This window comes from Ammodytes marinus (genome assembly GCF_949987685.1).
Source record: "Ammodytes marinus genome assembly, chromosome: 25".
NCBI lineage: Eukaryota > Metazoa > Chordata > Actinopteri > Uranoscopiformes > Ammodytidae > Ammodytes > Ammodytes marinus.
In genome coordinates, this window is record NC_137229.1 from 2463156 (window position 1) to 2475382 (window position 12227).

General features: G+C 42.9%; 3 protein-coding genes across 3 annotated transcripts in view; 1 reads left to right on the forward strand and 2 right to left on the reverse strand.

Annotated features, from left to right (window-relative positions):
• The window catches only part of myo1eb (myosin IEb), a 9759-nt gene extending 7423 nt beyond the window's left edge, over nucleotides 1-2336 (forward strand). The window contains exon 6 of the mRNA XM_080053392.1: nucleotides 385-2336. Within this exon, the coding sequence (XP_079909518.1) occupies nucleotides 385-461 (77 nt within the window). The 3' untranslated portion in view covers nucleotides 462-2336. The remainder of the gene's footprint in view (nucleotides 1-384) is intronic.
• Nucleotides 2337-4629: 2293 nt separating this feature from the next.
• On the reverse strand, nucleotides 4630-7431 carry LOC307270174 (hereditary hemochromatosis protein homolog; the record flags this gene model as incomplete). The annotated part of the gene is made up of 3 exons (XM_080053342.1): nucleotides 4630-4917; nucleotides 5118-5842; nucleotides 7377-7431. 3 exons carry the CDS (start codon nucleotides 7429-7431, stop codon nucleotides 4630-4632), a joined length of 1068 nt encoding a protein of 355 aa, XP_079909468.1.
• Nucleotides 7432-8372: 941 nt separating this feature from the next.
• Nucleotides 8373-10779, reverse strand: LOC307270175 (popy Class I histocompatibility antigen, A-1 alpha chain-like; the record flags this gene model as incomplete). The annotated part of the gene is made up of 3 exons (XM_080053343.1): nucleotides 8373-9166; nucleotides 9293-10011; nucleotides 10725-10779. The coding sequence occupies 3 exons, from the start codon at nucleotides 10777-10779 to the stop codon at nucleotides 8873-8875; spliced, it is 1068 nt and encodes a 355-aa protein (XP_079909469.1). The 3' UTR covers nucleotides 8373-8872.
• Nucleotides 10780-12227: the final 1448 nt, after the last annotated feature.

Sequence of the window (12227 nt, forward strand, 5' to 3'; positions counted from 1 at the left end):
GGAACATGTCATTTGATTGTATTATCTTTTCGTTAATGAAACGTGCTTGTGAATATATGGTTTTTAAATTGGGGGCGACTGTGTCTCAGGTGGTAGAGCAGGTCGGCCGATGATCAAAGGGTTGGAGGTTCGATCCCCGCCCTGCCACCTGTGTCATAGTTGTTGTATCCTTGGGCAAGACACTTCACCCACCTTGCCTCGTGTGAATGTCGATAGTTAGCCTGCTGCTATCGGTGTATGAATGTGTGTGTGAATGGTAACGTGGGAAAGGAAAACAGGTCTCCCTTGCAAAAGAGTCTTCGGTCTCAATGGGATTTACCTGTAGAAATAAAGGTTAAAACAAATAAAAAAAATAAAATACATTTGACTTTCTCTTTCCCTCAGATGCGTCTGGCTGGTGGTTCGGGCGGTTGCGAGGCCGAGAGGGAATGTTCCCCGGAAACTACGTGGAGAAGATGTAGCACCATTCCCTGTCCTGGGGGGTCAGAGGGGGGGGTTAGAGGTCTAGTTAAGACAGCCATCTAGACAACGCACGTTTGCCCGTCGAAAGCGGCCACCAATGTCGTCCCCCCCCCCCCCCCCCCCCCCCCCTCCCCCCCACACACAGTTGGTTTGCGGCCCCCAATAACTGAATTTAATTCCAACAAGTAACCAGTATCATGTTCAATTCCATTTCCTGTGTGTGTGTGTGTGTGTGTGTGTGTGTGTGGGGGGGAGGGGGTGCAGGTCAGAGGTCAACACATCAGCTGACAGCAACCAGGAAGCTGATGTGTCACTGAATATGACGAGTTAATTATGTCAATATGCGATGTGCAGAAAGGCCGCCATCTCGGACAGCTAGCTAAGGCTTATGATTACACTTCTTACCGCAGCGCTTCCTAGTTAAAACAACCATCTAGACGTAGCACGTTTGCCCATCAAACACGGCCACCAATACATTCCCCTCCCCACACACAGTTGGTCAGCGGCCCCTCCGTTTTGTAGTTTTCACTTTTTTCGCGTTTCGTATGTGGTTTGACCCAGTGGTGTAGCCGTAGCTAGCTGTCAAAGATGGCCGACCCTTCTGCATGTCCCTGCGTTCCAATTCTCTACTTTTTCTTTTTACTACGTTACATACTTAAGTACAGAAGAGTTGTAGGGCCACATGAGAGAAAAAAAATCTGATTTTTTTATCATTATGTTGAGAAAAAAGACAAATACTCCAGAATGCAAATGTATTTTGAGCATACTGCAATTCACGTGCATGTATTGGGACACCCTAAATCTTTTTCTGGCATACTAAATAGTATGGAAGTATGGAGATTGGAACGCAGGGTGTGTATTGACTTGAATAGAGTTCATTCATTCATAAACACATCAGCTGCGTCGCCCCCAGAGGTCAAAGGTCGCTGTCTGGTGCTCATACCTGCTGACTGCTGGACTGACAGGCGCCCGTGTCCCCCTAAACTCGGGCTAAACGTCCCCTTAATGTAACGCAACGTCAATCAAACTTTACGCCAGTCTTAAAGGTGATAGAAATACCTGTGTAAATTCCTGCTAGCGCCCCCTATGGTGCTTATTAGAGCCACTACAGCAAAGGTTTTACCAAACAAACAAATGTCTTCAAAACAAAGATGATAATGATGATGAAATAAGATAACAAGAATAAAGTCGTAACATTACGAGGTTGAGGTTGTACAGGAAAACGAAAATGATTGAGTAAAACATTTTAAAGGAGCAGTACGTGATGTGGTCCTTTTTAGATAACTTCTTGTCAGTGGCTAGCAGTCTGCAGTCCCCTCCCTCGTCCCTACGTCACCACCACATGAACACACAGCCGTCTTCATCAGATAGTGCCGCGATGGAGAGCAGCGAGTCATCGTTCACGGGCACAGAGACCCCGCCCACTTTATAGCGCTCTGTCTCCTGATTGGATAAAAACCAGCGGGATACTCAAAATTTTAACTGGCAATTACTGCAAAGCGGAATGACTGGGAGACCTGTGTTATGAACTGTGCATACTGTTTAAGTGATTCTGTATGAATAAAGAGAGATTTAACATGTATATTAACAAAAATTACCACTTTAATCTCCTAAAATAATGACTATTCTCGTAATATTGTTGAAGACCCAACATTTTTTCCCTTGAGGCTTTAGACTCCATTGTTGAACTGTCTTCATTGTTGGATAAGAAAATAAATCAAGATGAACAGAAACTAAACGTTATTCTGGAACTTTGAAATAAATAAATATATATTTTATTCTTCTGGATGTTTTGAAATGTGACTGAATGTCCCTTTATACAGTAAAATATACAGTATATACATGACTAAACAGTTTTTATGAATAAATGATTTTCTGTACATCTCCGTCTGTTTTTGTTTACGTCTGTTGTTTAAGATTCAAGATGATTTATTTTGTCATTGTACATGTTTCAGAACAACGATAATCTGTTTACAGTTCTACCCCGCCAAGAGACATAGAGTGACGGTAACCAAACATGGGAGACAGGGGGGATACACTGAAGAGTCGTCTAGCGTACGCTGCGCCCCTTAAAGTAGGAAGGATAAAGAGAACATCAGGGAAAGACAGGTTAAAAAAAATGCTACTCTCACACTCCGCTCCTTATGGGTGCGAAGTGTGTGATTAGTACAAAAACCACCTTGGCATGAGGGAGGGAGTTTATTTTATAACCGTTTGTTTGAAATATACAGTATATACGTTTGTTTGAAATGAACGTGGATGTTGTTTTAGCTGAAACCCTGGATCAACAAATAAACTGACATTTCAGTACCTGAGTGCTCACACTTTTCTGCTGCTCGTTTTAACACTAAAAGTCACCACCGGATGTAGAAAGATGTCTCTTTTTATTCAGCATTTGGCATCATGTATTGGGACAAACTAAATCTGTTTACTCAGGAACAGTCGGGCCAAACTCTTAGGAAGGACACAGCACAGTGGTTACAACCGAGATGTTTTGATGTTATTTTTGTGTGCGATGAACGATGCAAGACTTGTTAAGTTAAGTATATTTATTTGTCAATTTACATCAAAATGTATTCCTTGCAAAGGTAAGTTATGTTACTTAATTTGTCAATGGTTGCATTGAAATTTGTCTGTCCGCATATCCCCTGCAGTGCCAGCCATTACAGTACAGTGGCCCTGGAGCAGTTTGGGGTTAAGTGTCTTGCTCAAGGACACAATGGTAGAGATGGTGGGCGCCATAGATGTAATAGCAGCCACCACTAGTTTTACTACTAACACCCTCCTGTCCGGTGCTGGGGATCCAACCAGAGACCTTGTGGTTACTAGTCGGCCCCCTTTCCTCTAACCCAGTGGTTCTCAATTATTTTCTGTCATGCCCCCCCCCTAAATTGAAATACTGTTGAGAACCTGCTAATATTTATTTATTTATTTATCTGTACAAAACCAATGTATGAGTTTCTGGCACGAGCATTCTGCATACAATCACCTTATTATCAAATTAGATGCATGTTAGATTATAAAATTAGCTGAGATAACTTCTGCAGAAACTTTAAAAAAATTCGAAGTTCAGTTTATTAGCTCAATTTGTAACATTTAAACAAGACTGCTCAGTCTGTGTGAATCTCAGGACAGAGAAACAAGAGCAAATGATTCACTGAGGTTTGCATTTCATTCAAAACATTTTTAAACTGTAAACATAGTTAAGGTGGTGTTTTTTTATTATTATAGGCCAATTGGCCTTCTGTGATGCGATAACCAATAATTCATTAATGTTATTATTAGTCTACTTGCTTGATTTCTTTTTAAATCGCCTACAGAGACACGTGTACATTTATTTACTGCAAATCGTGGATTTCGCGCGGTTATGACCATACACAACAAGCACACATCGCGCTCGCTAGCACAAAAAAGACATTACACAATATTTGTTCGCAGTGGCTGCAGTGTGTCATTTTGGAACCTGTTAATTTGATCTTTGATAACCGACATTCTAGAATGCAGAAACTTCAAAGGCATAGCAACGCATGCAGGTTTGTTTAGGACCAGAGTTCCGACCTAATTTAAGTCCCTTATAGTGGAAGGCAGCCTCTGATTGGTTCATGTAGTCGTCAATCTAGCCTCATGATACCAGCCATATAATACAAGCTCATTCATCGATCAATGACGACTACATGAACCAATCAGGGACTGCCTTCCACTAACAGACAGAAAGTGGGGAGGGTCCGGTCTGACTGGAGGCTAGATTGATGACTACATGAACCAATCAGGGACTGCCTTCCACTAACAGACAGAAAGTGGGGAGGGTCCGGTCTGACTGGAGGCTAGATTGATGACTACATGAACCAATCAGGCGCTGCCTTCCACTAACAGACGTGGCCATGTCCTCCCCATGGAGATTGGAGAAAGTCAGAGATCGGGCTGGCATCACCAGGTTAATCAGATATGTGTCACTTCTTAAAGTATATGTAAGAAGGTAGTCAAAAAAATCAGATATAGGTGAAAAATCTAAATGGACAAGGCAGTGTGAAAACGGCATTACAATAGGACGTGTTTGGTGATTGGTCAAAGGTCTGCAGGTTTTCATTTAGCTCATGTTCAGGTAACGAACGCTTTACCTGCCCAGGTAGGTTCATTTCATTGTTCATCAATTAAGCAATTAACCAATCAATCAGTTCCTTCATTGGTAGTCAGCCGCTCCTGGCTGCTCTCCAGGGTTTCTATAGTAACACCCTCTGACCTGTGTCTCTTCCTGTACCACAGTAGCAGCATTAGCAGGAAGCTAGCGACCACCAGGCCGAGCGGAGCAGAGATGATGCTGATCCTGTGTGAGCGGGAGAACTGGGCCGTCCAGCTCACCTCCAGCCTGTTGTCCAGGCTCAGGTGAGAAGCTGTACAGGTGTAGTTGTGTTTGTTCTTTAGCTCCTCGTCACCAACCGTCAGAGTCTTCCTCACCTGGTCAGTGGTGGACAGAAACAAAGGAAAAGGTTAGCTTAGCTCAAACACTGGTAGTCAAGGGAAGCAAGTCAAAAGATAAACTTTACAACATCGTTCCTGTGTGCTTGTTGGGACGCAGATTTTCATGTTAGAATAAAATACATTCTGGAATTAAAATCAAATACCACTGGGGCTGAGGACTGTGTCCTCCACTGTACCTGGTAGAGTCCGTTTCCGTTGGGCAGCACCGAGCCTCCGGTCAGCTCTTCCTGGTCCACCGGCCGGCCGTCTCTCAGCAGCGTCAGGTTGATGTGGCGAGGGTAGAAGTCTGTGGCCATGCAGGTGACCTGAGCCCCTCCCAACACCTGTTTGGTTAGGAAGCGGACTCGAGGACGGACCCGACGCATCACCAAGTGCTTCTCACTGTCCAGGAGGTTTTTAAGCATCTTCACACAAAATGGAAGGTAGATTTCTGAGTACATCATCTGGTAGGGCAACTGTTTCATGATTTCCCACTCGAACTCCAACCTCCCACTAGCGTAGGTATAGTGTGTCATGTTGTACATCAGACTGTTGGTGTCCACCCCGTTAGAACTGTCCCTGAACATTATAAGCGCCGGCTTTCCGCTCTTAAACACTTCACAGCCTGTCACTCTCTGATGGACATGGATTCCCCCCGACGTTAAGTTACAATGGTTTTTGAACAGCGTGAGCCTTCCTCTCATGCTGGGGAAAAGGTCTCGCATCACATACACCAACTCCTGACCCAGGTCCATGTCGACCGTCTTCAAGCCGTCATGTCCCACTCTCAAGACCCGGTCGATCTCCGAGTCATAGTAACCCACCTGGATGTCATCCAGCATCAAGATCGCAGTGAACTCTGGGTATTGTGTTTTCCCTGAGATGTAGGAGGCCAATATCCACAGAGAGTGCCCTCCTGAGCCTGAGAGGGGAAAAGCATTATGTAAGAGGGAAATATCTACGCCATGTGTCATATGTTGTTTGTGATAGTTCACTCTTAAAGGTGGACTCAAAGATTCTGGAGAATGCTTGCTCGCTGACTCCACCTTCTAAGGCCTTTGCACATCAGTGAATAAACGTCATGAAAATGCTTCTAATTCAAAAGTGAATTTTGACGTGTCTAGTGATTCACATCTAGTGCAACGCGATGTTGCAGATCATTTATAAAGTGTCTTAAAAAAATTCTGTCAAGGAAAAATGGATTTGACATTTCCCCACATCAGCAGGTAGGGAATGAGTCCTTAACCCAAGTGAAGGAGTTCGTACCTGAGCCGGAAAGCAAAGCTCTGGATCTACCGATCAATCTTGGTTCCTTCTATCCCCTCTGGTCAGGTAAGGACGCCCCCTGGGCGCCTCCCAAGGAAGGTTTCCAGGCACCACCAAGACCCAGGACTAGGTGGAGAGATTAAATCAACACACTGGGAACGCCACACCTCGGGATCCCCCAGTCAGAGCTGGTTAATGTGGGAATGGGAAGGGAAGTTTGGGGTCCCCAGCTGGGGCTGTTGACAACCCGAGGAGGAAGATTGATGGATTAAGGAAAATGCCTATGTACATCCAACACTTAAAAAAAGAAGAGATCATGATGAGGTCCACCGCTATGTTTATGAGATAACTGTACCATCTTTATCGCTGCCGCGTCGGAAACAAAATATTAGAAAAATCGACCTTGGTACAAATAAAATAAACAGCAATATACGAAATTGCATCACTGATATAGAAGCTATATTGACTGGATTCAGTCTTGTTCATTATGATAAACGTACAAATTACTCGCAGGAAAAAAAATTGTCTGGTGTGCAAAGGCCTTTAGCATCCATCAAATAAAAATCTTGGTCAAACAGTGAGAAGTAGTTTGTGCAGATGATTTTGGTTGAAAAATCAGATTTCTTCACTTTACAAGTAACATTAGAAAATATTCAAATCAAATCAGTTTTATTTGTATAGCCCAATATCACAAATAGACATTTGCCTAAGTGGGCTTTACATACCATACAGTATGACACCCTCTGCCCTTATCTATCTATCTATCTATCTATCTATCTATCTATCTATCTATCTATCTATCTATCTATCTATCATCTCTTACCTCACAGACCTTTATATAATAATAATAAAAAATAGAAACATAAAATGATCAATAATCTGTCAGTCACTTGATCAACCAATGAACTGACACCATTTAACTCTGCTGTTACTTTAGTTCTAATGTTCAGAATCAATAATCATAATCATAGTTTACAGACTGCTCAGTCACCATGACGAATAGCAACAGCACACAATAAACAAAAGACTGAACATAAAACTAGAGAATATGTGTGAAAGACATCTTAAAGAATTGAAATAGAATATTTGCAATAAAATAATGTAAGAGAAAAGCATGTGCAATTGTTATTTTTTTTAAAACAACTGTCAAAAAAGCACAGAAACAGTTGAACACAGAAAGAGTTTCTTACCTGAACTGGTCACCTTGAAGAGAAGAACGAAAAACATCAGCTGGACGACAAACATGTTGATCTGGATATTAGAAAAATCTATCTATCTGTCGAACTATCCGTCTTTCTTGTGTTTCACTCCAATCCTTAACTTTCACTCTCTCTGTTGACAGTGAACCAAGGGCTGTTTGAGCCTGTTTGATCAAGGTGTGTACAGGTGGATACTAGAACTGACCAATCAGAGAGGGTTCAGGCTTTTACATAGAGTCAGTGCTCTCAGCTTTTATTGACGTTACAAAGTCCGTTAAGCACATAAAAAAAACACATTAAAATAATTTCATCCCCACCGCCATCCCCACACTGAACAGGCAGACATTAACAACATATTCACTCTTCTTTTTGTATTGTTCTCATGTAACATTGTAACAACTTTGTAACATGTCTCTGTCTCTGTGTATTTTATTTAGTTGAGTCATCTTAGCAGAGGAAGTGTTAACCACAACGTTTCCGTTTCAGAGACATTCTTATATCCTGTCTTTGTCACAGTCATGTGGTTTAGTAACAAGCTTCTGATTCAACTGTCATTTATTTACATTAGTTGAGAGCTTCTGCAGTTTACAAAATAGTAAGAGTTAAATACATGTTACAACCCCAATACAAGTTCCAAATTCAAAATAAAACCTGATTTGGGGGTTCAGTCCTGCTATATAATAAATATATATATATTATATAATAAATCGCTATTATAATATAATGAATGAGGTTTTTCTTCCATCAGTTCATAGTGACAGCAAGAGTTTGTGGCTCAGTTGGTAGAGCGGGTTGGCTGATGATCAAAGGGTTGGAGGTTCGATCCCCACCCTGCCACCTGTGTCATAGTTGTTGTGTCCTTGGGAAAGACACTTCACCCACCTTGCCTCGTGTGAATGTTGATAGGTAGTCTGCTGCTATTGGTGTGTAAATGGGAACGGGTCTCCCTTGCAAAAGAGTCTTCGGACTCAATGGGATATACCTGTATAAATAAAGGATAAAAAAAAAGTATTTCCTCAGTCTTCCCTTGGCCCAGCTGTCCTGTTAATCCTAGCCCTACATTTTTACTAGTGTGATGTCACACAAGTAAAATGTAGGGTTAGACAGTGAGACCATAAAACCCTCTTTCTGCCTTTTCTCAGGCTAGGATGAAGCAAACATTCTAAAATGTTTGCACATTTATACTACACAGGATCTCAGAGTTCAATACACCTTCATATTCCCACCAGTGAAGTAGGTCTTTAATATTCACAGAACGTCAATGCCATGTGACAGTCATGAATACAGCAGCAGAAGGGTTTGGTCTGGAACTCTTTACAGTTCCACTTGGTTCCTTGTTACAAAGATCGGACTCAGGGTCTGAGGGTTTGGTGATTGTTCAAAGCTGAAGGTCTGCAGGTTTTCATTCAGGACTTCTTCAGGTAACGAACGCTTTACCTGCCCAGGTGGACTGTTCTCATCAATTAGTCAATCAACCAATTAACCAATCAATCAGTTTCTTCATTGGTAGTCAGCCTCTCCTGGCTGCTCTCTGTTGTTTCCATACTAACGCCCTCTGACCTCTCCCTGTGTCTCTTCCTGTACCACAGTAGCAGCATTAGCAGGAAGCTAGCGACCACCAGGCCGAGCGGAGCAGAGATGATGCTGATCCTGTGTGAGCGGGAGAACTGGGCCGTCCAGCTCACCTCCAGCCTGTTGTCCAGGCTCAGGTGAGAAGCTGTACAGGTGTAGTTGTGTTTGTTCTTTAGCTCCTCGTCACCAACCGTCAGCGTCTTCCTCACCTGGTCAGTGGTGGACAGAAACAAAGGAAATGTACTTTAGTACTGAACTTAAAACATTTCAACTCAACAGGAGTCTCTATTCTTTGACTGAAGCACTGGGGCTGAGGACTGTGTCCTCCACTGTACCTGGTAGAGTCCGTTTCCGTTGGGCAGCACCGAGCCTCCGGTCAGCTCTTCCTGGTCCACCGGCCGGCCGTCTCTCAGCAGCGTCAGGTTGATGTGGCGAGGGTAGAAGTCTGTGGCCATGCAGGTGACCTGAGCCCCTCCCAACACCTGTTTGGTTAGGAAGCGGACTCGAGGACGGACCCGACGCATCACCAAGCGCTTCTCACTGTCCAGGAGGTTTTTAAGCATCTTCACACAGAAGGGAAGGTAGATTTCTGAGTACATCATCTGGTAGGGCAACTGTTTCATGATTTCCCACGCAACTTCCAAACTCCCACTAGCGTAGGTATAGTGCGTCATGTTGTACATCAGACTGTTGGTGTCCACACCGTTAGAACTGTCTCTGAACAAGATGTGCACCGGCTCTCCGTTCTCCAGCACTTCGCAGCCTGCCAGCCTCTGCTGGACGTGGACTCCCCCCGACGTCAAGTTAAAATAGTGTTGGAACATCGCCAGCCGTTTCCTCATGCTCGGCAGAAGGTTGCGCATTACAAATGCCAACTCCTGATCCTGATTCTCAACCTTCAAGCCGTCTCCTCCCACTCTCATGACCCGGTCGATCTCACAGTCATAGTAAGCCACCTGGATGTCATCCAGCATAATGACCGCAGTGAACTCTGGGAATTGAGTTTTCCCTGAGATGTAGGAGGACAACAATAACAGAGAGTGCCCTCCTGAGCCTGACAGGGGAGCAAAGCATTGTGGGTAAGTGTGCAACATTGGAGGTTGTTTGTGATAGTTATCTTTGCCTCTGATCTTTTAACATATTTAAATCAAATCAAATCAGTTTTATTTGTATAGCCCAATATCACAAATAGACATTTGCCTCAGTGGGCTTTACATTCCATACAGTATGACACCCTGCCCTTAGACCCTTAGCTTAAATATAAAATATTAAATATATATTGGTCAAACAGTCAGAAGAGGTTGCAGATAATGTGGGTTCTAGATTGTAGATCTAAAACAAATGTTACTCTATTTTAAATGTGTATAGCACTTTGAGTTGCTTTTGTGTACGAAATTTGCTATTCAACTAAAGTTGCCTTGCCTGAAAACTCAGATGTCTTCACTAAACAATGTGGTATGTAAACAAAGTGCGCCCGCTTTGTAAACCTTCCCTTTGTTTACATACCAGTTTACAAAGCCTATGCTGTGTGATCGCATCTCGCACAGATTTTCTTTCAGCATATACACAGTTCAGACAGGTAGCGGATTGTAAGGAGATATTCACTGATTTTGACTAACAGTAATTTGTCAACAAACATTTTCCAGAATTACCTAGTATGCCTTTAAGCTGGTGTCTGAGCTCTAATGTTCAGAATCAATAATCAAAATGATAATCACTGTGTACAGACAGTAGTAAACATTGTGACAGATAGAAAGAGTTTGTTACCTGAACTCGTCAACTGGAAGAGAAGAAGGAAAAACATCAGCCGGACGACAAACATGTTGATCGGACTATTAGAAAAACCCTTCTGTCTGTTTCTCACTCTGTTTACTTTTACCCTCATGTTGAAAAAGTACATAGAGCCGTTTTAGCCAATCACATTCCTGCATCCAGGTGGATAAGAGAACTAACCAATCAGAGAGAGGCTTCAGGATTTCACACAGAGAGAGGAGTAGACATTCTGGTCTTTCTGCTTTTCTTGCCAGTTCACAGTGTTCTTTGGTAACATAAGTCATCTGACCTACTTATTTTAAAATACTATTATTTGGCGTATTTCGCTTCATCAGACATTAGACAGATTTGGTAAGACAGAGTTTAAATGGGGCAAAGAGGGGAGGACATGCAGAGAGAGTCCCGGGCTGGATTCTAACCCAGGTCTGCTGTGAAGAGGACTGAGACTATATGGGGGGGGGGGGGGTCTAACCATTACACCACAAGCACACCCCATTGACTTATTTTACTTTCTTCCTTTGACCTCTCACTCATTACTGCCCCACCTACTCACAAAGCAACCAGCTGGACCTCATATTTACCAGAAACTGCTCTCCCTCCATGAACGTCACTCTTACCCCACTCCATATCACAGAATCTCTCCCTCTCTCTAACTCTCCCAATCTAACAACCCAATCTCATCAACAGATACTGAGCCAGTCTCTCTCCCTCCTCTCTGGCTGCATCTGTTCCCTCAGCCTTCCCTTCATCAGACTCTTTCTCTCTCATGCATCCCATCTAGTGCCCCCAGTCTGTCACTCCTGACCTTCTTCCTTTCATCAGACATCTTATTACCTCCTTGTCCACTTGCTGTTTCCCCAAGTCTGTTAAAGGGGCAAGAGTAACTCCTCTCCTCAAAAAACCCACCCTCAACCTGGTTCCTTGAGCAAGGCACTTAAAACCAAAAACTGCTCCAGGGGCGCTGTACAATGGCTGACTCTTTGCTCTGACCCCCTCCGAAGTGTGGTAACTTGAAAGGGGATATGCGAAAAGACAAATTTCAATGTAAATTCACTAATAAAGATAACTTAACTAAATTAACTAACTTAAGTGAACAACTTAAGGAACACTACTGAGCATGTGCAGTGGACAAACAGGAAGCTAGAAAATGTTTTGGTTTGTGTCTTCAGTGAGCAGTTTGCATTCAGGTCATTGGACCAGCGATTTCCTTTCATGGTCGGTCAGTTACTAGATTATTTTGAGTTTCTCTGAAGAGTCAGATAATTCTGATGTACAAATACATCAACACAAGAGTCATAATACTGTAAATATAATGTTTATTATGATATGACACACCACCAGAGTTAATATTCACAGAATGTCAACGCCATGTGACAGTCATGAAAACAGCAGCAGAAGGGTTTGGTGTCAAACTCTTTACAGGTCCATTTGGTTTCCTGTTACAGAAAATAAGCCTCACTCCAAATTATATTAAGTGAAATTGAAAGAAGTGTATTT